We start from the raw sequence: 25,324 nt of genomic DNA on the forward strand, positions 1-25,324 counted from the left end.
GCCTGGCTAACTCCTCCATACAGAGCATTACTAGTCAAGCTTGTTGTAATAAAGCATGTGTAACCCTCTCAAAGTCTGTGAAGGACCTTGAGCTTAGTAAAACTATATTCACGTTAAAGGTGCTCTAAGCGATGTTGGGGTGACGTTACTTCTTGTTGACGTTCAAAGTATTGTCAATGAAAACGAGACTAGCTCGCCGCCCACCCCCCCCATCCTGTCCTCTCTCCTTCCCTTCAGTGCACTACCCCCCCCCCCCCCCCCCCCCCCAGCCCCAGCCCCTACTCCTTCTGATTGGTTATTGGCTGGAACACGGGTTTTGTACTCGTTTCGTGGTGCAGGTTGGCACAGATTTTTTGTTGCTGTTTGAGCCTGTATGTGATGCAAAATGTTGTAGCCTAAAAAAACGACAAAAATGACATCGCTTGAGCACCTTTAAATTGACCTGTGTACTGTATAAATGTATACTAATTATAATGTACTGATTGTGGTTTTGTGTGCGTCTCCGTTGCAGAATCATCCCTAATGTTGCAGCATTGAAGATTAAACGAGAGAAGATTTCCAAGCAAGACGTTGCATTCATGAAGAAGGTAGAAAATCCTCAAAGTTACTATTTTCCAAGGGTGGGGGGGGGGGGGAATTCAATACAACATAGTATTGCAATTTTTCAGTGGCAAAGTATGGATCTTTTATTATATCTTACATACTGTATATTATACGTCATATAGGATATATATTAAATATGTGTTGGTCAGTTTGTCCTATTTTGCAGCGATAACATTGAACTGAGATGAACAAACAGAGAAATGTTTCTTTTTAGATGAAACAGATGTTGATAAGTTTCCTTTTGGGGACGTCATTTGAAATTGGGAAAAATTAGAAGTTGGAAAAAAGGTTATGAATTGCAATATATCACAGAATATTGCAATATGTTTAAAATCACAATCAGAACCAGCTTTATTGACCAGGTATGAAGACACATACGAGGAATTTTTCCTTTGGAGCATCGTTGCTCGCATTGTGCTTACACATTCAAAACAAACAACCCAACAAACAATATATACACACTAATATGGACACACTAATATATACATACTCTAAACAGACACAATGTAGAGAGATGAGTGCAATGAAGAGACCAAAAAAAATCATTTAACCCGTTTGTGCCGGATGCTTCGCGACGACACATCTACCGCCGGTTACTGCGTTGCGCAACTCTGACCCTCCTGCCGGCCGCTGCGTGGCGCAGCATTTAGTATTCGTCGGTCTTTCCATGACGCGTGCAGCAGAGAACGCACTGTCATTGGTTCAAATACACATGAGGCGGGTCTTGTTGGCCATGTGACCACCAAAATGCACCGTAGTTTGCTGAAAATCACGTCAATCAACCAGACGTACATGTGCGTTTGTTTATGAATGTTTGAGAGACGAGCGAGAAAACGGCTACGAGGCGATCAGAGGAGGAGTTAGACAGCGAGGGCGGTGATGTTGAGGTGGAAGATAGGGAGGAGTTTGGGAGGGAGAATGTCTTCATCATCATCTTCATCCTAATCTACCACTTCCTCTGTCGGAGCCGTTTTCTCGCTCGTCTCTCAAACATTCATAAACAAACGCACATGTTTGTCTGGTTGATTGACGTGATTTTCAGCAAACTACGGTACATTTTGGTGGTCACATGGCCAACAAGACCCGCCTCATGTGTATTTGAACCAATGACAGTGCGTTCTCTGCCGCACGCGTCATGGAAAGACCGACGAATACAAAATGCTGCGCCACGCAGCAGCCGGCAGGAGGTTCAGAGTTGCGCAACGCAGTAACCGGGGGTAGATGTGTCGTCGCGAAGCATCCGGCGCAAACGGGTTAACATTGCTACCCATGGCTTGTGGGTAGAAATGTTATCGTATTGTAGCACAAGTATCGTGATGATATCGTATCGTGATGATGTGATTCCCACCCCTACTATTTTAGTGGGATATCATAGGAATTGGCCAGCATACATTTTGTGTGATATTGTGTTGTCTATCCGATATGTCCTATATGATTCTATCTCCAGCATGGGCAGCAGCTCTACCGTCACATCTACCTGGGCTGTAAAGAGGAGGATAACAACCATAAAAACTTTGAGCTGCTCTTCACCACGCTGGCCATTCTGACCATCGAGCTGGCCAACGAGGAGGTGGTCATCGACCTCATCCGGCTCTCCATCGCTCTGCAGGTAACCGTGGTTACTCCTCCCACCACATCTCGCCCATGTGATTTGGTGGCGATTGGTTAAAACATTTTGCTGTGCTGTGGTTTAAAAACCGATGACATTCAGGGTCCTATTTTAACGATCTAAGCGTGCGGCGTGAAGCGTCTGGCGCAGCTGCGTTTAGGGCGGCTCCAAATCCACTTTTGGTAGTTTAACGGCGGAAAAAGGGGTCCGTACGACAGGCACGTGGTTCAAAAGGGGTTGGACTTAGTGTCTTCATTATTCGTTAGGTGTGTTCTGGGCGTAACATGCAATCAACCAATCAGAGGTCCTCTCTCACTCCCTTTGACAGCCAATCAAAGGTCCTCGCATTTCAATGCGCTGTTAAAATAACAATGAAATGCTGCGTTGTTGACTTTAGAGGTTTTTGTTGGTCCATGGCACGATCACTTCCTGCTGCCTCAAGATAGTAATACGCCCAGAATGCACCTGAACACACCACGATGTAAGACCAGCACGCCTATGGGTGCACAGATGGGCGCAAGTATTTTTGCTATTTAAACCACGTGGGCGCAGGACTTAATCTAGCATAGACACTTGGGTCGGGCTGCGCCGGGTGCAAGGTAGGGTCTTTAAACAGAAAATGCAATCAGTACTGATAATGAGTTAATAATAATAGATAGATAATATATAGAAAAGCGTTCATTCACTGGAGTGGTTCCCCAAAACCTTAAAAAGGTTATCATTCAATTGTCATACTTAACAACTTTTGTGGCATAAGATGTCCTCAATACAGCAACAGTAGAAAAGAAGATGAGACATAGAAGTGTTGTCAGATTATTTGAATAAAAGGGGGAAAGGAAATGCAGCAATAGCAGAAACAAGTAGGATGAGATGGAAGTAAAAAGAAAAAAAACAAGGCAAGAAGAGTAGAAGTTCAAAGATGCCCCTCAAACTTGTCCTGAGGACAACATGAGAGTTAGACCTCTTGGAGCTGTGTAAGATTTCCAGCTGAAATGTAGAATATTAAGTCTGCTGCTCTCTCAGATGAAAGTAGAGAAGTAAAAAAAGTCCAATATCTCCATCTGAAATGCAGTTGAGGAAAGAAGAACTTCTCCCAAAATGGAACTATTCCAAGTGAAGTTATCCCCCCCCCCCCCGGTTGTGATAATATTGTGATACTTGATTCAACAACCTGTTAATCTCAGTAGCCCTGATGTGTGTCATGTTTCCGTGGTTAAATGACGAGTTGCTCGCGCTGTCAGTCCTTAATGTCATTAAACCCGCTCTAATCAAACCCTCACACACCAAGGAGAGGTGTGAAAACACTGTGTGTGTGTGTGTGTGTGTGTGTGTGTTGTGTGCGTGTGCGTGTTTGTCAAACGCTGAGATTTTATCGTTTCCCACGTGTCAGAGCAGCGTAGACGAGAGGCAAACAACCAAAATACACATTAAGCTCTGTTTACTACACTTTGTCCATTTGTGTTTGTTAACAAGACACACGCGCACACACACACACACACACACACACACACACACACACACACACACACACACACACACAGTCTACCTTCACTGGGAACGTCTTTATGGACAGACACGGCTGGCAAAAACATTGTTTTTTATACACATTTAGATTTATTTTACTTCACTTTGTCCATTTATCTGTGGATTTTGGTCTAAGTAATCAAAGGATTTGTGTCTGTAAATATTGGTTTTAAATAAAAAAAAGTTCTCAGACTCTGAACCAGAAATCTCCACTTCAGCAGCACTCACGCGCACACACACAAACACACACGCACACAAACACACACGTGCCAAACTCACACACACACACACACTCATTCCTATTTTTGTCCTGAAGCTTTGTTCACATATCGTACACTGTCTCCCATTACCATCCATTAGAGAAACACTGTCTTAGAGCGTACATCAGTTCCTCATTGTCACCGTGTTTGCTGATCTGTGATTGGCTCGTGCAGGACATGGCTCTGGCTAACGAGGAGAACATGCCGATGTTTATCCGCTGCGGCATCATGGCGTTGGTGGCAGCGTACCTCAACTTCCTGAGCCAGATGATCGCAAACCCTCCCTTCTGCCAGCACGTCAGCAAGGTGAACCCCCCAAATGTTGATGAAGCTTCATTGTTTTTCAGATCTTGATAAATGTGAGAGAACACATTGTAAAACCTGATGGGAAAACATCGGTCCTGTATTAAGCGAGATTGCTGTAGTCGGCAGCGGCTGTTAGATAATTGTCCAGCTTGTCCACCTTCACCAACGTAAAGTACTCGTTTTCCGCTGACAGACTCAGATTAATAGATTAAAGTGTCTGACGACATTATGGAAGGATTTCTATGGAGGTTGGCCTTTCTGTTAAAGAGTAAGATTCTTTTTTTTAAATATTAAAACATTTGTGAAATGGTGTTTGCTGAAGCCACCAGACTCCATGTAAATAAACAGTGTTTTTCCATCCATCCATCTTTGACCGCTTATCCGGTATCGGGTCTCGGGGGCAGCAGCTCTAGCAGGGGACCCCAAACTTCCCTTTCCAGACCACATCAACCAGCTCCGACTGGAGGATCCTGAGGCGTTCCCAGGCCAGGTTGGAGATAAAATCTCTCCACCTATTCCTGGGTCTTCCCCGAGGCCTCCTCCCAGCTGGACGTCCCTCCACCTAGTCCTGGGACTTCCCCGAGGCCTCCTCCCAGCTGGACGTCCCTCCACCTAGTCCTGGGTCTTCCCCGAGGCCTCCTCCCAGCTGGACGTCCCTCCACCTAGTCCTGGGTCTTCCCCGAGGCCTCCTCCCAGCTGGACGTCCCTCCACCTAGTCCTGGGTCTTCCCCGAGGCCTCCCCCCAGCTGGACGTCCCTCCAGCTAGTCCTGGGACTTCCCCGAGGCCTCCTCCCAGCTGGACGTCCCTCCACCTAGTCCTGGGTCTTCCCCGAGGCCTCCTCCCAGCTGGAGGTGCCTGGAACCCCCCCCCCCCCAGGACGCATCCTTACCAGATGCCCGAACCACCTCAACTGAACAGTGATTTTAGCTTCGTGAAATACACTTCATTCAAAGTCAAGAGAAACAATATATAACTGTGAAACGCTATTTTGGGTCATTTTCCCACTTTTCCAACCATTTCAGCTCTAGTTTACGTTGAAATAAACACATACTTTACTGATTTACATGTGAAGATATGTTGGCTCTAAACACGCTAAAAGAATTGTTTTTTTGAAATGGAGTCTGGTGGGTTTAGAGCTAGCGACTTCAGAGCTGTTTGTGGTTTAAAAGAAAGGTCTCAAAGAGGATTCAAAGGTCTATCTCTGCAGGCATCCTTTCCATAATGATGTCAGACACTTACAGAATATAGAATATTACTATATACTTACAGAATATTAATCTGAGCCTGTCAGTGGCAAAACGAGCAGTTTTAGTGGACGGAAATTGACGATGCACATTTGCCCCACAGGGTCACATTGCAGCCATGGTCTGCGGCTGCAGCTTACAGCGTTTACCCTTAATACTGGACCAATTTCAAAGATTTAATACTTTAACTTTACTAATATGCGGATGTTACTCCGCTGTTTTCGGCTGTTAAACCTAGTTTGTAGTTATTGCCATTCTTCTTTATATTATACTTGTTGTTTCCGTTGTTCTCTCTTCAGGTCATTGAGCTGAGGAGCTTGGACGCTCAGCATCTCCTCCCAGAACACATCTTCAGAGACAAGTGTCCGTAAGTGTCCTACTTTGCAGACTGGAGGTTAAGTTTCATGAACACATGCAGAACCAGTCTTACGTCCATTATAGAAAATAAGAGACTTGTCTGGCTATAAAACCTCTATACTTATTTTAGTACAACAACAAAAAAAAAAGAAATATTTCGGTAGTAACGAATGTTGACATCGAGTCTAACGTCTGATCATATTCTTGGTCTGGTTTTCTAATCTTTCATTGATTTAGTCCCTAATTTGAATTAAAGTGCTGGTGATTGTAAATAGTATTTCATCCGGGCAATGTTTTTCGGTTTGGACAACAACGCTGGTACATTGGCAACAACAACAAAAAAGTGTACTATAGAAAAACATGCTTTTTTTGCAAGATTTCAAAGTATCATTTTGGTGTCAGACCTGAGACTCTGGTAAAGTATCGGCATTATTTGAAAAAAAAAAATACACGGACCGAATGGCTTCGCTCGCATCTTCCTCCGCCGCCATTACAGAACTACAACTCAAACTAGCGCACAACCTCGACGTCATCGTTCTCAGCCCCTCCCTCCGTTTGATGATTGGCCAGAGAAACCCCGCGAATGTACCGCAAACCCAGGCTACGTACTGAAAGAAAATGAAAATTGAGCAGACGTACATAGGAGGGCGGAGCCAGGCTAGTTTCTTCGTGCAACCACGGTCTAGAACTTGTGGCCGCTGCAGTCGGAGCGCTGCTGCTGCTGTTGAGGAAGAGGATAGCATGGGTGGTTATCAGACGTAACCACGAGTCTCCCTCTTTCCAGAATCCATTTGAGTCTGGATCATCTCCAGCACTGGACGCTGTAGCTCCTTTTCTGTTGTTGCTGATTCAAATTCAATTCTTACTGTTGGCTTACTTTTTTATCTCTAGTGTTCAAATGTCCAGGAAACACAAACTGAACCAAAGATAATTTATTGTGATGGTGGTGGTGCGCGATCACGGAAGGCTTGCGTTATGTGGATGTGCCGACAGTTTTGCTGTTGTAATTACATAGAAGGCTCCTCTCTGTATCCTCGCTCATAGCTCCTCAGAGATCCCTCCTCCATCCTAGCTCCTCAGCGCAGGATTAAGAGCTTTGAGACAGCCTTCACAAAAGAGGGCCAGAAGGACTGTGGTTTGAGCAAGGAGATCTCAGATAAGAGACTCTGGGTCCACCAATGGTCTTCATCCCTCTCCTTTTTTCTCCCAGAATCCCTGAATCTCTGGACAAGGAGGACCGGCTGCTGTACTTCCAGACAGCCGACATAGCCGAGTGTCTGGCGGGACCGGGATACAACGCCGAGAGACTCTCCGTCCCCTACGTCCCCCAGGTCACAGGTACGTGGATCTGTTTCACGGCGCTTTGGGATGTTTTTAAATTATGTTCAGCCTTTAGTGAAGTAAAGTAGAAACAGACGCTAAAGGTTTGTGAAGGTGTCGCTCTTACATGGAATAAATTATAATCACTTATAGGGAGGTGTGTTCAGGTGCATTCTGGGCGTGTTGCTAGCTTGAGGCAGCGGGCAGTGAACGCACCATTGACCAACCAAAACCAAAAAGTCAATAACGCAGCATTTCGTTATTATTTTAACAGAGAATTAGTTAAATGCTCCTAGTAAGCACAGCGCACACACACTATGCTTCTTACGCAAAGGGACACACACTATGCATGTTACACACACAGGGACACACACTATGCTTGTTACACACACAGGGACACACACTATGCTTGTTACACACACAGGGACACACACTATGCATGTTACACACACAGGGACGTGCAGCAGCACACACACACATGCAGAATATTACAAATAAAACTGATCCTCCATCATAATAGCAATGCTCCAAGGTCCAAACACACCTGGCTCCTGGGAGAGGACCTCTGATTGGTTGATTGCATCTTACTCCCAAAACACACCTCTGGTTAATTAAGTTATTAACCCTCATGTTGTCTTCAGGTCAAATTTGACTCTTTTTCAAAGTTGTTGTTTTTTATATCCAAAATAAAGGAAGTTGAAATAAAGTGTGAAAAATGTTGGAAAAGGCGGCAAAATCGATGAAAGAAAAAATACCAAAAGATACAAAAACCTCGTAAAAAAACTTTGTAAAAAGCAACAAAAACGTTGAGATAAAGGGAAGACAACAACGTGAGATCCTAGGATTTAACATGGAGATTGTTGTCTTTTTATACACTGTGTTACATTTTTATTTCCCTTCGGTTTAGGGAATCCGCAGAACTGTTGGCACTCTTGGATAAAGATGGCGCTGAAAAGGCTTTGAGGGATTAACAGCTTAAAGAGTTGTTTATTGAACAGAAAAATCAACTTTAAAGAACCCATTGTGAGATTGTCTTTATTACTCAGAGGGTTGTCCCAGTCTGCGTCGTCCTCCCTGGAAATTAAAAGAGACGTTTCTCATCAGGACAACAGCTGATTTACGCAGTAACGATTAAAACACTCATTTTCTTTCATATTTTAAATCCAGCTTTGTGAGTAACCGTACAAACCTAAATCAAGGAAGATATCACATTCTTTAATGCAGTTTGATCAACTTAACTTAGATTTTTACCAAATAAATCAGGTATCAGATGGAGAAACGTGGAGGGTTGGGTGTCGTTTGGGTTTTTTCTGATACTGGCGCTAAACCGATGCTTAATAAGAAATACATTTAAAAACAATATTGAAAAAGCTTGTTTAATGCTAAGGTCACGTGGTCAACATGTAATGATTTATTACAAATGTAATGACAACACCTTGGTTGTTATAATAACTTACTTCACCAGTAAATTGCTGTTAAACGACTGACACAATCCCCTGATGGGGAAAAAAAGATATTTTCCAATAACTTTGAATGCACCACGAGGCTCAAGTCTCCCAGTTTCATGTGAACAGTCCCGCTGTTGGAATCCTCTACATCCTCTATGCAGACACCGTTTACACTGAAATCAGGGACACCAAAATCTGCGTTTCTATCCGGTCTGGTACATAGCGGTTGTTTTGGCGCCGGTGACATATTAGCTCTGGGTTTTGGTACCCAGTCCTAGAAACGTTTGTCCTTTGGCTCAGCTTTGGTCTAACAAACATTGTGCTTCTGTTTTCTTCCCTCTGACACGCTTCCATCTCCCATCAGTGCTCTACACAGTAGGAAAAATCCTCCACAGGTGCAAGCAGCGGTCCAGAGGTAACCCCCTTAGAGTAGACCTGTAGACCAGTCCGCTGTGGAGTTGGGTACTGTTTGAGATCAAGATACTCTGTCATTGTATGAACACAACAAAATAACGTTGTTAGCGCAGCAACAGTAAATAAAGCGTACTGTACTATAGACAGTACTATGCCTGATCTCCTGCCATTAAAGACCCTAGATTATGTTATATTTATTCCCATCTGCTAGTGTGTTATAGGGATCTATATCTCTCCCACAGACAGCACTTTTATCAACTACCCTAAAATCAGCTCGCCCACATTCCTGTTCCCATTTGAATTCCTCTATTAGTGATGTCATTGATTAAGAAAGCCAGTCCAGTTTTTCAAATGTGCTGCATGGTAGATGCTGGTCCGGTGGTTAGTCTGCCTTGTTCTGCCTCTGATTGGCTAACCCTGGTGGTCTTCTCCTAACCTTAACCAATCCCCACTCCCCATGCCTTCAAGCATGGGGAGTCAACCCTTCAAGCAGATCCGTTTTAGGGTCTGCCGCTGCCCATATAGGGGCTGCCTGAGCAAGCACACAGTCCGCTAAGCAGCAGGTTTGAATTTGGTTGACCAATCACAACCTGTTGGGCCAGTAGACCAATCAGAGCAGACAGGAAGAGCTCAGACTGAGTGTTTCAGACAGACTGCAATGGGCAGTGTGAGACACATATGTTTTTACATCATCTAATGATGTAAACCTATTGTATTAGACCCCAAGCGCTCAGTAATAGGGTCTCTTTAAAGCCGGGTTTAGTTTAGCTGGAAACACAGCAGACACAGTTATAGAGGACTGCAGTGCTAGATCAAAACAAAGACTATCTTCATCCCTTCTGCGTAACCGTTTGAGGGCTCCGTCCATGCTTTTAAGAAACAATAACAAAGGAACACAGTGCTTTAAGATCCCCTTAATTAATAGTTTGTGCCTGATGTAGTTTTTTCACCAAAAAAAGTTGAATTATCTTCTTTAAAACAATCTTCAAGTTACATCTATGAGTGGGACTTTACTTGCATACTACAGAGCTCTCATTTCTGTGGCAGTGAGATTTAAATAAATAAATGAATAAAACCTAAAAGGATGAGACGTCCTGATGAAGAGAGGTACTGATTTGACACTTGAGATTATTCTGCTGTAGCGGTAAGAACAGCTATAAGATGCCTTTATAAGCATGACGGTGTCAAATGAAATATTTCAACGGCAGATCCGCAGCTGATGAAATGTGTCCTGTGGGACAGTGGATGTCAACCCACTGAGCTACAAAGGGAGTAGAACCAACAACCCTCCATCTTAGATGTTTTTCCATTGAGAGACACACGAGCCAACCACATACAACCACTATCCTACACCCTTAGATGGCTGACCCACTCTAGAGAAATCCTGTCCTCTTGTTTACAGTGGTGCAGTAGTGTAGTAGCAGTTGTTGTTGTGTGTAGATGTCGCATCGTACTGTACAAAGAAATCAAATTGATCTTTTCTACAACTATTTGCTTGCATTGCATCTGGAAATGTTACGGTGAGTACATGTAGACAAGAACACTGGAGTAGTTTGTTTGTTGTCGTGCTCAGTGCGGTCGGGGGGGGGGGACATCCAAAACCGAACATGTGATTTGGTGCTGGGCAGGTAGTGCACACTCGGCCTGTCTGAGCTGGTTTCTCCAGTTTTATTGGGTGGTTTATCAGAGCCTGAAGGACTTAAACAATACTTTATATGTTGTATTTTAGTGTATTTTCATACATTATTTTCATTTTCATCACAGTTGAAGTTAAAGTCGAGACTAGTTTGAAGTCTTCTGCAACACAGAATGATCATTTTTAGAATTATGGTCGCGTTGATTTTAAGATCGGCGATAAAGCAGGGGGTGTTTTAGGGGGCGTGGCTATGATGTGATTGACAGTGAAAGTGTGTAATGTAGAGTGTGAGGGCTCCTCCCTCTCTCCTCCCTCTCTCACTCCTCCCTCTCGTATACAATCATCAGAATCAGAATCAGAAATACTTTATTGATCCCTGAAGGGAAACTCTGTTACAGTTGCACAAATAGTAGAAATATAAATAAAGAAATAAAGAAATATAAAGGAGTGGGGATATTTAAATAGTTAAAGGAATATTATGATACAATATTTACATAAATAACATAATTAAGGCGTTGCAATGGTGAAAAGTAATTGTAAGTAAGTGCAAGTGTGTGTGTGTGTGTGTGTGGTGTCAGATACTCAAGAGGAGGAGTTATAAAGTTTGATGGCCACAGGCAAAAATGACTTCCTGTGGCGCTCTGTGGTGCATTTTGGGAGAAATCACATCCTCAACCAGGACGGCTGCGCCCTTAACGGCAAACTCAACGACTCATATCAGATCTCCACAAACCGATGGGTGACATCACACATGCTCTGTCCAATAATATCATACAGTCTACTAGTTATGAACTGGGATAAGAAACTTTTTTAGGGTTTTATGTCGATCAAACTGAATGGGAGAAAGCTATATTAGACAAGCAATAATACAAAGTTAGTAAACTTGCACTTTGCCTTGTTTTGTTAACTTAAAGCATGTCAATACACTCATCATGTCTGGCCCTTATTGTGAAAATCTTTTCCAGTGTGGCCCTTAGTGAAATTGAGTTTGGCATCCCTGTTTTATTGGGAGGTTATAGGTCGCGCAGGGAAGGGTATTACACGAGACATTTGCTAGATATAAAGATTGTTCATGAGTCCCGTATCTGGAGTCTCAAGTCAAGTCTGAAATCACTGTGTGCTCGACATAAGTGGGACTCGAATCAGGACTTCTCCTGATGCTGTGCCATGAACATTTAGCTTCCATGGCAACCAAGACCTGTATGTGTGTGTAAATGAGGATGGATGGTGGCTACCACTAGGGTCGACTAGAGGAGAAAAGCTCTATATAAAGTAGTCTATTTACTCAAACCATCTTGACAGAGCTGACATTTGGGACTAAGGAAGCGACCCTATTGGCTGCATTCCCCCATCCACTTTTACATAACCCCGGTCTGTCGGGGATCAAGTCTGACCTCGGGTTTCTCCAACGACCGTTCCCACAGCCAGGAGCACTAACGAGCAGAGCAGCATCGATCATCTGGACAAAGACCCAACAGAAGTTAACGAGCTGGGTTTCCCTACCGGTCAGTCAGAACTGAAGTCTCTCAGATGAGAGACAAGACGTCTTTGAAGCAGCTTCTACCAAGTCCAGTTGATGGATGATGGATGGATGAATGGATGATGGATGAATGGATGATGGATGGATGGATGATGGATGGATGATGGATGGATGGATGATGGATGGATGGATGGATGGATATGGATGGATAATGGATGGATGGATATGGATGGATGATGGATGGATGATGGATGGATAATGGATGATGGATGGATGATGGATGGATATGGATGGATGAATGGATGATGGATTTGATAATGGATGGATGGATTGGATGGATGGATTGATGGATGGATAATGGATGATGAATGATGGATATGGATGGTTATGGATGGATGGATGGAGGATGATAATGATGTGATGGATGGATGGAGGATGGATGATGGATGGATGGATTAATCTGTGTTGGGTTTGTCTCTCGTTCTGCAGATGAAGACCGTCTGACCAGGAGAAAGAGTTTTGTGGACACAATCTCCCTTCAAGTGGACATCGTGTCCAACTGCCTTCCAGACAAGGTGGGTCTAATTTAGCATGAGAACCCACCCCGGGGGGAGGGGGGGGGGGGGGGGGGTTGCAGCGACATATTCTGGTTTCACGGTATACCATGGTGTTCAATTTGACAGATATGACACCATTAGTCTGTACTAGGGCTACATGAGGGTTACATATCTTCAAGTGAAACAAAGGAACACGTGCTAAATGCTTAATTCATGACAATGTTGATTGAGTCTGGCAATAAAAATACACATTTCCAAAGGCCTGCTTCAAATCATAAGTCATGTTATTGTATCTCAATACGCTTTGATATGTAGAAGAACCCGCCCCCCCCCCCGGTGTTGTATCCTAACCGTGTGTCAGGAAACACGATCCTTTTGAGACTTTTGTCTCTCGGTTGACTGCTAATAAATATCAAAGCTTCCACTTCATCCAACTCAATACATAACTTATAATAACACAATAATCTTAAATCTACAGTCTAAATGTTCCTTTCCAACAACACAGTTCAGTAGTTACGGTTGCCTGTTGGCCCGGGGCAAGTAAATATAACAACACATCCATCGTCGTAACATAAATGACATTAACCTTTTGTGTTGTCCGGTTTCAGAGTGTTTAATATCAGAAATATGGATTTCTTTCAACCAAAATGCCCCAAAATAACATGGATATCATCCATGTATCCATGTTATTTTGGGGCATTTCGGTATATACATGGATGATCTTTGGTAAATTTAATGATTACTTTCATTGAATTTGGTCTGTTTCATTCAGTTTCATAGCATTTGAAGAAAACAAAGTTTGGCGAAAGCTTGTTGAATGATTTTTTGATTTGAATGCGCTGTCGTGCTTGATGCTTTTGACATTTTAATCGCATTTTTTTAACGCTTTTGACGGTTTCGACGTTAAGACTTTTGTTTTTTTTCTACCTTTTTGATGATTTTTTATGATGTTGACACTTTTTGACAGGGGGTTGTTCTTACCAGTGTTGCCAGATCTCGCGAGACAAATACGCAACCAGGCGTGTGAAAACAAGCCCAAAATAAGCGACTTTTCCTACGGAGCCCCCCTAAGATCCTGGAAGAGAAAAATAAATCAAACTGTGATTGGTAAACTGTCCCCACGGTAGGCTAGAGTTTATCAATGTCCTCCCCCTGATCTTCAGGACCATGACCACAGGAGGGGGTTAAACCACCTTTAAACATTATTTAACATTAGAAACTGATGGATTTGAAATATAGAGACTTTTTCACAGTGATTTTGAGTTGTTCTTTTTCCCACGACGGGTTGAAACCATTCTTTTCCTCCTTTCTCTTTTTCCCATCTTTTGTTAACTTCTTTCCCCTATTTCCCCTCTTTATCCGGGCATTTCCTCCAAAACCTCTCCTACAGTCCCGTCACCATTAGTCGCTACTCGCGCATTTTCCTAACCGAAAACAACAGACCGCCCTGCTGGGCCCCTGATTGGCTGGACTCGTTTCCATCTGGGTCAGCCAATTGAAGCAGGAGGTGGGTGGTAAATACGCTGCTGTCAATAGTGTTTATGGGGAAGGGGCGGGATCGAGCGAAACCCGGCAAGAACAAGCTGGGAACAAGCCCAAAAAAGCAACCAAACTTTAGTGACAGCCCCAAAAAAAACGCAACCCGCGACTACCAATATTTGTAGCGACTTTTAAAAAAAACAAACCCCAAAATCGCTTATAAAAAGCGGACTTGGAACACTGGTTCTTACCCCCTTTTTTTTTTAGAAACTTTTTCTGTGTTTTTTCAAAGCTTTGAAAGTTTTTTTTTTTTTATGTTTTTCGTTCGCCTTTTTTACCCTAAACCCCACAAAGTGAATAATCAACCCTTTTTTTGGCGTTTACTGTCCCTGAACCCCCGTCCCGACCCCCGTCCCCCGACCCCCGTCCCAGCCCCCCACCCCCGTCCCTGACCCCCGTCCCTGACCTCCTCCCTGACCCCCGTCCCAGACCTCCGTCCCTGACCCCCTCCCTGACTATGCTGCCATGCTCTCTGTGTGCTGATGTCACGTTGGGGTTCTGTCGTCTCCCCCTGCAGTCCCACTAGCGGAGGGATCACGTTCGAGACCCTGAAGAAAGCCATCGGTGAGTCTGTGGACGCGCTGGAGTGTCTTCCTGAATGCAAATCAAATGTCGGCTTTTAGTCAGGAGCTCGTCCTTTAGGCCCCGAGCGTCTCTGAAAGGAAGCCAACATGTCCACAGTAATGTCCCGAGGACTATACAGGGACACGGCCGGAGACGTCTAATATCATTGTCAACGTTTCTATTTTTATAAAACAGTTCAAATAGATTTTTACTGTTGTGCTGAAGAGAAAACTATTTAATTTGGCGTAGATGTAAATGACAGCAATTCTTAAAAATTCTGCTATTCCTTTAAAGTCTTTCTGGGCTGAAAATTAATTCTGTAGTGTGTGTGTGTGGTGTGTGTGTGTGTGTGTGTACGTTTATATATATGTTGTGTGTGTGGGTGTGTGTGTGTGTACGTTTATATATATGTGTGTGGTGGTGTGTGTGGTGTGTGTGTATATGTATGTATATATGTATATATGTGTATATATGTATATATGTATATATATATATATGTGTGTATATATGTATATGTATGTATATATTGTGTATATATGTATGTATATATATATGTGTATATATGTATATGTATGTATATATATTGTATGTATGTGTGTGTGTATGTGAGTGCGTGTGTGTTTGTGTGTGTATGTATATATGTAGGTGTGTGTGTGTGTGTGTGTGTGGTGTGTATATATATATGTGTGTGTGTGTGTGTGTGTGTGTGTGTGTGTGTGTGGTGTGGTGTATAAAATATACTGTATAAAGATATTAAAAATGGGGATTGAAGCTAAATAACCTTTTTTTGGCACGTTATTGTTATTGTCCTGTTTCCAGATACGACGGGTCTGGAGGAGCAGGAGAGGGAGAAGAGGCGTCAGGTGATGGAGAAGTTCCAGAAAGCTCCATTTGAGGAGATTGCCGCCCACTGCGAGTCCAAGGTAGAAAACCACATCTCAAAGAGAGTAAAGCGGTGACGTTACAGTGTCGGGAAACTTATTAAGATAATTCAACTTTGAACGCTGTGTTTCTTTAGGCGAACATGTTGCACGACCGGCTGGCTCAAATCTTTGAACTCACAATAAGGTAAGCAGGACATTTCCATATTGTTTAGCTCAGACGTAAAGATCTTTGAGATGTAACATCTTGTCCCTCTCCCATCACCACCCCCCCCCCCCCCCCCCCCAGGCCTCCACCCAGCCCGTCCGGAGTGGTTTCCATCTCATCGGGACACACTCAGCACCAGTCGGTCCCCGTCTACGAAATGAAGTTTCCAGACCTGTGTGTCTACTGATAGCACACACACACACACACACACAATTATATATATACGCACACACCACACACACACACACACACCACACACACAATATATATATATACACACACACACACACAAATCTTCACAAGGAATGCAAAATGCTGACAAATAACTACACAATCACAAGTTTCCTCTACTCAGACCAGCACAAGGCCGTCACGCAAAATGCAGCAAAACAGGTTTTCAAATTTTCAATTTGATATAAAGCTAAAACTAAACTTAATTTATCTCTAAATCCAACTCTGAACTCAGTTTGTCATTTCCTTTGAGAGCCTAAAACGTCTTAAAACTTAAAACGGTACTTCTGAATCCTTTAAAACCATCTCGTTCTGCTCTTTTTAAATACTCGGATCCCTTATTTCGCCTAAAGCAGACCTGTGTTGAACCCTCAGGCTCTACATTAACTGATTTGCTGTATTTTGTTGCCGGATTCTCATCCCTGAGACTACGAGTCCTATGAGTCAAGATCAAAAGTAAAAAGAACAGCTTCCGCTTTTGAGATTTCAGTGTTTAGATGCTGAATCGGATGTTGCTTCCCAGCATGCATCTGATGCAGAATCATCTCTGGTCCGGCCAAAGCTTCACACCTTGTACAGCACATACACCGTAGTCCACAATTACGCTCTCGCACAAACGGCTCAAACCAGTTTCTATCTTAAAAACCTGAGTCTGCTTTTCGGTGTGATGCTCTTTTACTCAGAGCCCCGCTTCTGCCTCTTCAGTACGTGTTCTCATGTTGATAAGTAGGCGTCACAAATAGGTGAAAACGTACAATATATATCCGCTGTCGTAGGACGATGACTTCACTGGGTGGTAGAAAGTAGATCAGTTTTAGGCTCACCACTGTTCAGACTACTCAGTCTTTGCCATTTAAAGGTATACACGCATCAGGACTACCTTCTGTTTCATGTGGGGAGATGCAACCAAAGCAATAAACCGCTTGGCAGAGACTCTCGACAGAGACGAGCTGAAGGGGGTTTAGTGTCCAACGCTGTCCGGTTGGAACGGCTCGCGCTCGGTTGGTGGTTTTGGGTTTACTTTGGATGTTCCTGAAAGGGTCAAATACTCCGACTGAGACGTTGGAGAGCTTCAGCGTAGCCGCGCAGAGCCTTTTGCAAATCAGAAATCGGACCAAAGTAGCTTTTTTTAAATTCCTTTTTTTCACCATTGAGTACTGTTATCTCCTGTTTGGTAAATGGTTCAACTTGAGTTTGAATATGATTGTTAAGTTATAGTTGACGTGTTAGGCTTTGCTCACACTCGGCGTCTTTTTGGAATCGGCCAGCATCTATTTAAAAAAAAAAAGTCCTGAGCGCTCTTTGAAATGTCAATGCCATAGACTGTGTGTGTGTGTGTGTGGTGTGTGTGTGTGTGTGTGTGTGTGTACACACACATACACACACATACACACACATACACATACACACACATACACATATATACAGTCTATGGTCACTGCTGAATTCTTTTTTGCAGCCTGGAGCATCGTTTTGAAGTTTTCTTTTGAAAAACGCCCAATGTGCAGCACTTTTTTGATAGCCAATCAATAACAAGCGGCGGAGCCAGACTTGCTGTTTCCATAGCAACAAGAATAAATGGAGTCAGAGCATAGCGAGTTATATGATATGACCGGGTGCTCCCTGTACAGGGAGCTCACTTTGTGTTACCTAACGTTAGCACCTCTCTCTCTCCCTCTCTCTCTCTCTCTCTCTCTCTCTCTGTTTCTGTTCTTTATCTAGCTCGCTCCACCACTTTGTTTATCTAACGTTAGCACCTCTCTCTCTATCTCTCTCTCTCTCTCTCTCTCTCTCTGTTTCTGTTCTTTATCTAGCTCGCTCCACCACTTTGTTTATCTAACGTTAGCACCTCTCCACAGAGCGCTAGGATACTGTAGCAGCTGTTATAGCAAAAAAAACACTCATTTGGGGTCTTTTTTTTTTAACTCTTTTTGTTTATTTTTACTACAAAAGCTACCTAGTACAATTTTTTTCTTGTCCAAAAAAGACGCCAAGTGTGAACATCGCCTTAGGACGTATGACTTTTCAAAGAAAATCTCAGTCAGTTTCAATCACGTCAGTCAATCTCCATTCCTCGCTCTCTTCTTCGTTGGTTTTTAGTCTGAGAAACCCGACACGTGATGTAGTCTCAGTGTAATGTTTAGGATCGCAAAAGGAAACTGTAGATAATCTCCATCACCAGCCTGAGTGTGAATATAGTGATATCAGCCAATGTGTTCATGTTGTTTTTAAAATAATTTGGATTAAAACCTTTTAAAGACCTTTTGGTAGAGGACTGGGATAAAATGCGACTGATCATTCACACTTAAATATAATGTAAATATATTACATTCATATATCTGGACGTTTTCCGCACCTATACCTTTGGCTCAACACTTATTTACTTGCGTTTAGTTGTCCATTTTGTTTCAATTCAGCCTGACATTGTGTCCATGTTAGCCGATAGCTTGTTGGGGGGAAGCTAGTGACGTTTCTGTCCCACTGACGTTAGTTATAGCCAACATAGAATTAGCAGTAGCAGTTATTCAAAATAATAAAGAAATGTATGATTTAAAGAGTTCCTATTACTGTAAGTCAACTCAAAAACCTCAGTCTATCTCAATCGCACTTGCTGTCGTTTTTCTGTCGCTTGTTTTTCTCGGATTGAGTTAGGCAGCTAGCTAGCTAGCTAGCCAGGGAGGAAGATGTCGTCCCATTGTACGTTCAGAAGTAGTTTCAGATTGGACAGATAGTCTAGCTAGCTGTCAGGATTTACCCTGCAGAGACCTGAGGACCAGGTAACCATAGTCCTCAGATTGGACAGATAGTCTAGCTAGCTGTCAGGATTTACCCTGCAGAGACCTGAGGACCAGGTAACCATAGTCCTCAGATTGGACAGATAGTCTAGCTAGCTGTCTGGATTTACCCTGCAGAGATCTGAGGACCAGGTAACCAGAGTCCTCAGAAATTAGCCGCAGGTTAGAGCGCCGACACAGATAAAGAGGAAGATAACATCTGGCTGAAAATTAGGCTACATTTACATCGCTACGTTTTGGTTTTTAAACAGAGTTTGGAGTCAAAAGTTAACTCCATGCACCAGAGGGTTTTTAGCTGCAGTAGAAGAACTGAGCTCTGTTTAAACTAACACAACCAAACCCTAGACAGGAGGCAGCGGGGTAGTTGCTTTGCCTGCTGCTGGTAATTGCCATGGTAACGTTAGTAGCTTAGTTACAGAGAACGGGACTTTGTGACGGCTAAGACGCAATCTGGTGGAGAAACGGTGTCGGTGTTGCCAGATGTCTCAGTTAGCGGCCGTTGAAATGGCAAAACACCCCGTAGATTCATACTCAAAACGGGTCAGAAGTGGTTCCTAATGGGAATGAAAGGGGGAAATACCAGAGCAGGGGGGAATGAATGAGAGGAAGAAACACCAGAGCAGGGGGAATGAGAAGGGGAAACGTCCAAGCAGGGGGAATGAGAGGGGGAAACGTCAGAGCAGGGGGAATGAGAAGGGGAAACGCCAGAGCAGGGGGAATGAGAGGGGGAAACTCCAGAGCAGGAGGAATGAGAGGAGGAAACGTCCGAGCAGGAGGAATGAGAGGGGTAAATGTCCGAGCAGGGGGAATGAGAGGGGGAAACGCCAGAGCAGGAGGAATGAGAGGAGGAAACGTCTGAGCAGGAGGAATGAGAGGAGGAAACGCCAGAGCAGGGGGAATGAGAGGAGGAAACGTAGCAGAAGATATTCATCAAGGGGAAATTACTATTTCTAGTTTGTGAGTATGTCCTCAAAGATTAAACTATATATTTATATATATATATATAAGAGAGAGAGGAGAGAGAGAGAGAAGAGAGGAGAGAGAGAGAGAGAGAGAGAGAGAGAGAGAGAGAGGAGAGAGAGAGAGAGAGAGAGAGAGAGAGAGAGAGAGAGAGGAGAGAGAAGAGAGAGATGCACCTTCTCTCTGTTCAGAGTGTAAGGAGATGGTGAACGATGGAGAAATGAGAGGGGGGGGGAATGTGAAAGTCAGAGAAGAGAGAGGCGTTGTCAAAGCTGTGTGTGTTTGATTGATGTTTGTACGTTTCCAGATGGTTTTGAACGTTAAAGGCTAAAGGCGGGGTTGGCAGAGCGATCACATGACACATCACTTGAAGCGTTTGTAGACGTTTTCTGAGCCTCAAGATAATATAAAATCTCTTTTGATATTGTCCCTCTGTGTAAAGACCTCTCCTCCACCGATGCGTTAAAGTGATTTTTTTTATCTGCGTAACGTCTTAGCTTTAAAGGCAAACTCTTGATTTTAATATCATCGTTATAGTAGCTCGACTTAGAAACATGCATTATATAAACTAACTGCACGGTATATTAACATCACGTCGTCAACTGGGAACATGAATCCATCTTAACAAGTTATTAGTATTCTCTAAAATCAGATTTTCCTCAAACTGATAAGAAAAATGTAAAAATTAGCCAGCGTTTGCTTGGATACGATCACTTCCTTTTATGAATGTGTCATCATAGCAGTATATCATATATTTTTGTACATTGTATGGTTGAATCGTTGCCTGGTAGAGATTGGGAAATGTATTTCTTGTTTTTGTTGTTAACATTTTGTCGTTGTTTACGATGAAGTCGACAGTTCAGGGTTTCAACGGGACGGTGCAGTTCTTATCCATGCGGGACAAATTGTCTCAGTGTTACTTTATCTGTTGTATATCATTTCAAATATGCTGAGAAATTCATGAATATCATATCTTTAGTGAGAGGATGTCAGGTATTTTTTTGCTTAGTAAAGAGAAGAAAAGTTGTATCTGCTCTAATTCTAGCATCTCGAGTTCAATGTTCCCCGAGAAGTTGCAGCTTGCAGAGTCTCAGTTACACCATGAATGAAGACTCATCTGCAGATTCACTCCCATTATTTTTGCATAAACAGTATCTGAGAACCAGATCAAAAAACCCAAGACAGACTTCCCAAAGTGCCCAGACTTCTTCAGGCAAACAACAGTTGTCAAAAAACGTCATGCCAAAGTTATATGTCGTGGGCTATTAAATTGGCTGCAATGTGAGTTTGAAAAGCCTCACCCATTCATTAAAATAATACTATTGAATGGATATGTGGGAGATGTAGTTGAGTGAATCTGATCCTGAATCTGTCCCCAGCTGCAACTACCGGGTCAATAGTTAACTCATTAGCATAGCAAATGATCTGAGATCAGCCCAAAGCTTAGCTGGATGCAGGACTCAATCATCTGTCTGTGAATGACTCATCACTGCTACTTTTAATAAAGTATATTTCATAGATATAGCTTGATTAGCTCAGTTTAATAACTGTTATTATGAAACATGATGTTTGCACTTTGATCACTGTGTACCTGGTACTATAGCAAAAATGAATGGGCACAGAGAGTCTGTCGGTACAACTTGATCATCAGAGGTATTTTCCCCCAATGTTTAGTTTGTGAAATGTTGTATTCAAGAATAACTGCGTGTGAAACTGTCAAAAGTCCCTCCTGGCCGGTGGTTAAAGTCACCATCAAGTCTTAAAATCCTGTCACTTTGCTTTGGTTTTTCAACCTGGACCCTGTTTTCCCATGTTTGTGTGTCTTCAGGGGCTGATGGGAACAACAATCTTTGACATTTGTTTAGTATTAAGCGAGACCGTAAACAACAACAACAACAGCAAAGTGAGTTATTGGGCAATTATGTTCAATTTCCATCCACTAAAAGTTCTGTTTAACCTGACACAGCCCTGAAATCTCTTTTGCTAACAGTGCTGTTTTTTTGCCGTTGACAGGCTCAGATTCATAGGTGTCTGACAACATTATGGAAAGTATCCCTACAGAGATAGAGCTTTTAGTTAAAGAGTAAGATCCTTTTAGTTTAACATGAAACAGCCCCAAAGTCACCATCACCAAACCCACCAGACTCCATGTTAATAAACAGTCATTTTATTGTCTTAAAGCACAATTCATTCAAAGACGACAGAAACAAAAATAACCCTATCAAAAGCCGTCTTGGTTCATCTTTCCACTGTTCCAACAATCACCACTCTGGTTTTGGTGAAAATAAACTATTAATTTACCCAGTTTCATGTGGAGATATGCTGCTCTATGCACGCTAAAAGTAGTGATTATTTACATGGAGTCCGGTGGAGATATGCTGCTCTATACATGCTAAAAGTAGTGGTTATTTACATGGAGTCTGGTGGAGATATGCTGGCTCTATACATGCTAAAAGTAGTGATTATTTACATGGAGTCTGGTTGGTTTGGTGATAGCGATCTTTTAGTGGATGCAAACTGACAAAGGACATTTGCCCTGTACGGTTACGTTTCAGCCCAGCTCACGGCTGCCGGTTACAGCGTTCCAGCTCACTGTTGGACCAATTTCAAAGATCTTTGTTCACATTAGTCACTTAGACACCAATGCATGGAGAAAATAGTCCTGGGGCCTCATTTATAAAACCTGTGAACTTGGGTGAGTGAACTTCATTCCTCTCAAAAAAACCAGTGAATAGGGTTCCAACAGACCCGAACACCTCACAAGGGTTAATTAGACCCTGATGGAGCCAGTATCGGTTTATTGGACTTAATTAACCTCGTCATCGGGACAATTAATAAACAGCCCTACAGTCCCAGATGGCCTGTGGATTCCAACCAATCAACAGCCTGGCAGATTTAGCAAGAAAACCTCCATCTCACAATCACTGAATCGGGTTTTTCCCCTATTTCTCCGTTTCATGATTGGTCATCGAGGGCTCCTTAACAAGGCTGGAATAGTCATTGATTGATTGATTGATAAGGACCTTATTAGGACAAATATGGGACGGCCTTGGGAGGAGCGTGAGACTCGTGCACATCCGTATGTATGACGAGAAGAGTCTGTACTGGTGCTATGACTCCAATAGAATCCATGCAGAGTTTTATTAATGAGGCCCCAGGTTGGAAAAAAGAAAAATGACCCTTTAAAGACAAGAGGAGAAATCAGTCTTACTTCAGGATGCTGGACACAAAAAAATCACTTGAAATATAATGAAGTGATGGACTTTTTCAAGGGGACTTTTTCAGTTTCCCAGCTGAATTCGGCAGAACAGACGAACAGAAACCAGCCGAGCTTTTGACGATGTTTCCTCGCGTCTGTGCTGCAGCGTTGTGCGTCTTTGTGCCAGTTGTCGAGACACCGCGTCTGTGTTCGACTGCGTGAAAATCAGCGTTGTTTCTCTCACACACACACACACACACACGGAGGAGTTTAACCACTAACGGCGCTCACGGGGTTCTGCTCAAGTTTCACTTTGACTTAAGAACCCACCATTTCCTGTTGAGTTCTGATGGTTCCACATGTGCAGAACCCCGAAAGTTAACCTTTTTCCACCGTTTACACCATGCGAACGGCTTTAAAGGTTAAAGCACTATGAGTCCTGCGAGATTTCAATTTTTTTTAGTCTCAAATCCATCATAGGTATCTCTCCTTGATCACCCCCCCCCCCACAAAAAAAAATCTGCAATACAGTCTACATAGCGGAGTTAGACAGATTGTAAATTGAAGGTTCAGGGTTGATGAAATGATTCTAGGGCTAACGTGTTAGGAAAATCCTTCCGTTCACGTTACTTTGCTGTTAATATTTCTAACAACTTCAAAAAAAAAAAAAAAAGCCAAAATGGGCGCCAGGTTAGATCACCTGGTAACCTGGCTAAAATGCCCAAACAATAATCTTTAAATAAATGAATATGTGGAACCAACAGAAATGAAATATGTATTTAAAAGATTTCCTCCAGTGGCAGCAGAGCCTCAGCCATTCATCACAAAGCCTCTACTTAATAATGTGTGTTGAGATTGATGTTCCAGACATAAATAAATTGTTTCTATCAATACCGACGAGCTGTGGTGTCTTTATTACAGTTTTATTTATTTTTTTAAAGAAAGATGCAACACATGGATGTCTGCTTTAATTTATAGTTTTTCTTTAATGTGATCTGGAGAAGTTGTTTCATGTCAAAAATCTGTAAAAATAAATGACGTTATTTTTTTGTACAAATTACAACTTCTGTTATTAGGAACAAAAGCATCTGTTAATGCTCTTTAAACAAGTATTCACAAGTCACCATTATTACTGGAATGCAGGACTTTCTCCTTTTAGGGTTTCCCCCCCCCGAAACGTGGTTTAGCCGGGTGGCCGGGTCTTTTATTTCCACGAGGGGGGGGGGGGCAGATTTGGGCTCTACATTAAGTCAGTGCTAAAAACTCTAATTGGAGATTTAAAAATGTAATTATGTCCAAGTTTCCGAGCTGCTCTCCTGAGACTAGTTTACAGATGTCTTAAAGAAATCATTACAAATAATCCTTAGACCAGATGGGGGGGGGGGGGGCACCAGGCTCGTGGTGCACTGGGGGTAACCCGGCTTTTAGTTTCCCTCTTCCTCCTCCCCTCCCCCCTCTTCCTCTTCTTCCTCTCCCCCCTCCTCCTCCTCCTCCTCCTCCTCTTCTTCCTCCTCCTCTTTCGCCCCGGTCCCCCCCGGTCCCGTCCCTCCCAGTCCTGTCCCCCCCGGTCTCCCAGCTGGTCTTTGGCCCTGGATCGGCCCTGCACTCGGCCTGTGGTTGTGGGTTTGAATCCCGCCGTGTGTCCCTCTGGGCGGCTCTCTGCTCTCCTCGCTGGAGAGAGGAGGAAGAGGAGGAGGAGGAGGGGGGGTGGAGCTGCTGGACCATCCAGCCAGAGGGTTCTTGGGGGTCTCTTTGTCCTGCAGGTCAGAGCCTTCATCACTGCAGACAGAACTAAAAATATAGTGTTTTTATATATGACAGTATATATGTTATATTACTGAGAAACTGAATATCTAAGACATTGTTTTTCAGTTGTTTCACTTTTTTTCTTAAGTCTATGATTCCCATGTGTTCATGTCTTTAGTTCTGATGGCTTCAGTGAGAATCTACATGGATGTCATGAAAATAAGGAAATTCATTGAAGAGAATGTGTGTGTGTGTGTGTGGTGTGTGTGTGGTTGTGTGTGTGTGTGTGTGTGTGTGTGTGTGTGTGTGTGTGTGTGTGTGTGTACAAACATGTAATCTAAGGCATCTTTTTGCCTGTTTGACAATCCCAAGTTCCTCAAAAATGTGATTCCACAGCAGAAAATTAATAATATTTACAGAAACGACAGGTTCCACTCCCCTT

At 43.1% G+C, this 25,324-nt stretch overlaps 1 protein-coding gene across 1 annotated transcript in view; it reads left to right on the forward strand.

The window, feature by feature from the left end:
• The window catches only part of efr3a (EFR3 homolog A (S. cerevisiae)), a 77,932-nt gene extending 60,179 nt beyond the window's left edge, over window positions 1-17,753 (forward strand). Inside the window, 12 exon segments of the mRNA XM_032531884.1 lie at window positions 512-587; window positions 2,051-2,212; window positions 4,171-4,302; window positions 5,847-5,914; window positions 7,115-7,242; window positions 9,037-9,087; window positions 12,698-12,777; window positions 13,265-13,299; window positions 14,816-14,862; window positions 15,682-15,785; window positions 15,881-15,930; window positions 16,033-17,753. Coding sequence (XP_032387775.1) covers window positions 512-587; window positions 2,051-2,212; window positions 4,171-4,302; window positions 5,847-5,914; window positions 7,115-7,242; window positions 9,037-9,087; window positions 12,698-12,777; window positions 13,265-13,299; window positions 14,816-14,862; window positions 15,682-15,785; window positions 15,881-15,930; window positions 16,033-16,138 — 1,039 coding nt within the window. The 3' untranslated portion in view covers window positions 16,139-17,753.
• The last annotated feature ends 7,571 nt before the right edge of the window (window positions 17,754-25,324 follow it).

The sequence above is a fragment of the Etheostoma spectabile genome, chromosome 12 (genome assembly GCF_008692095.1).
Source record: "Etheostoma spectabile isolate EspeVRDwgs_2016 chromosome 12, UIUC_Espe_1.0, whole genome shotgun sequence".
Taxonomy (NCBI): domain Eukaryota; kingdom Metazoa; phylum Chordata; class Actinopteri; order Perciformes; family Percidae; genus Etheostoma; species Etheostoma spectabile.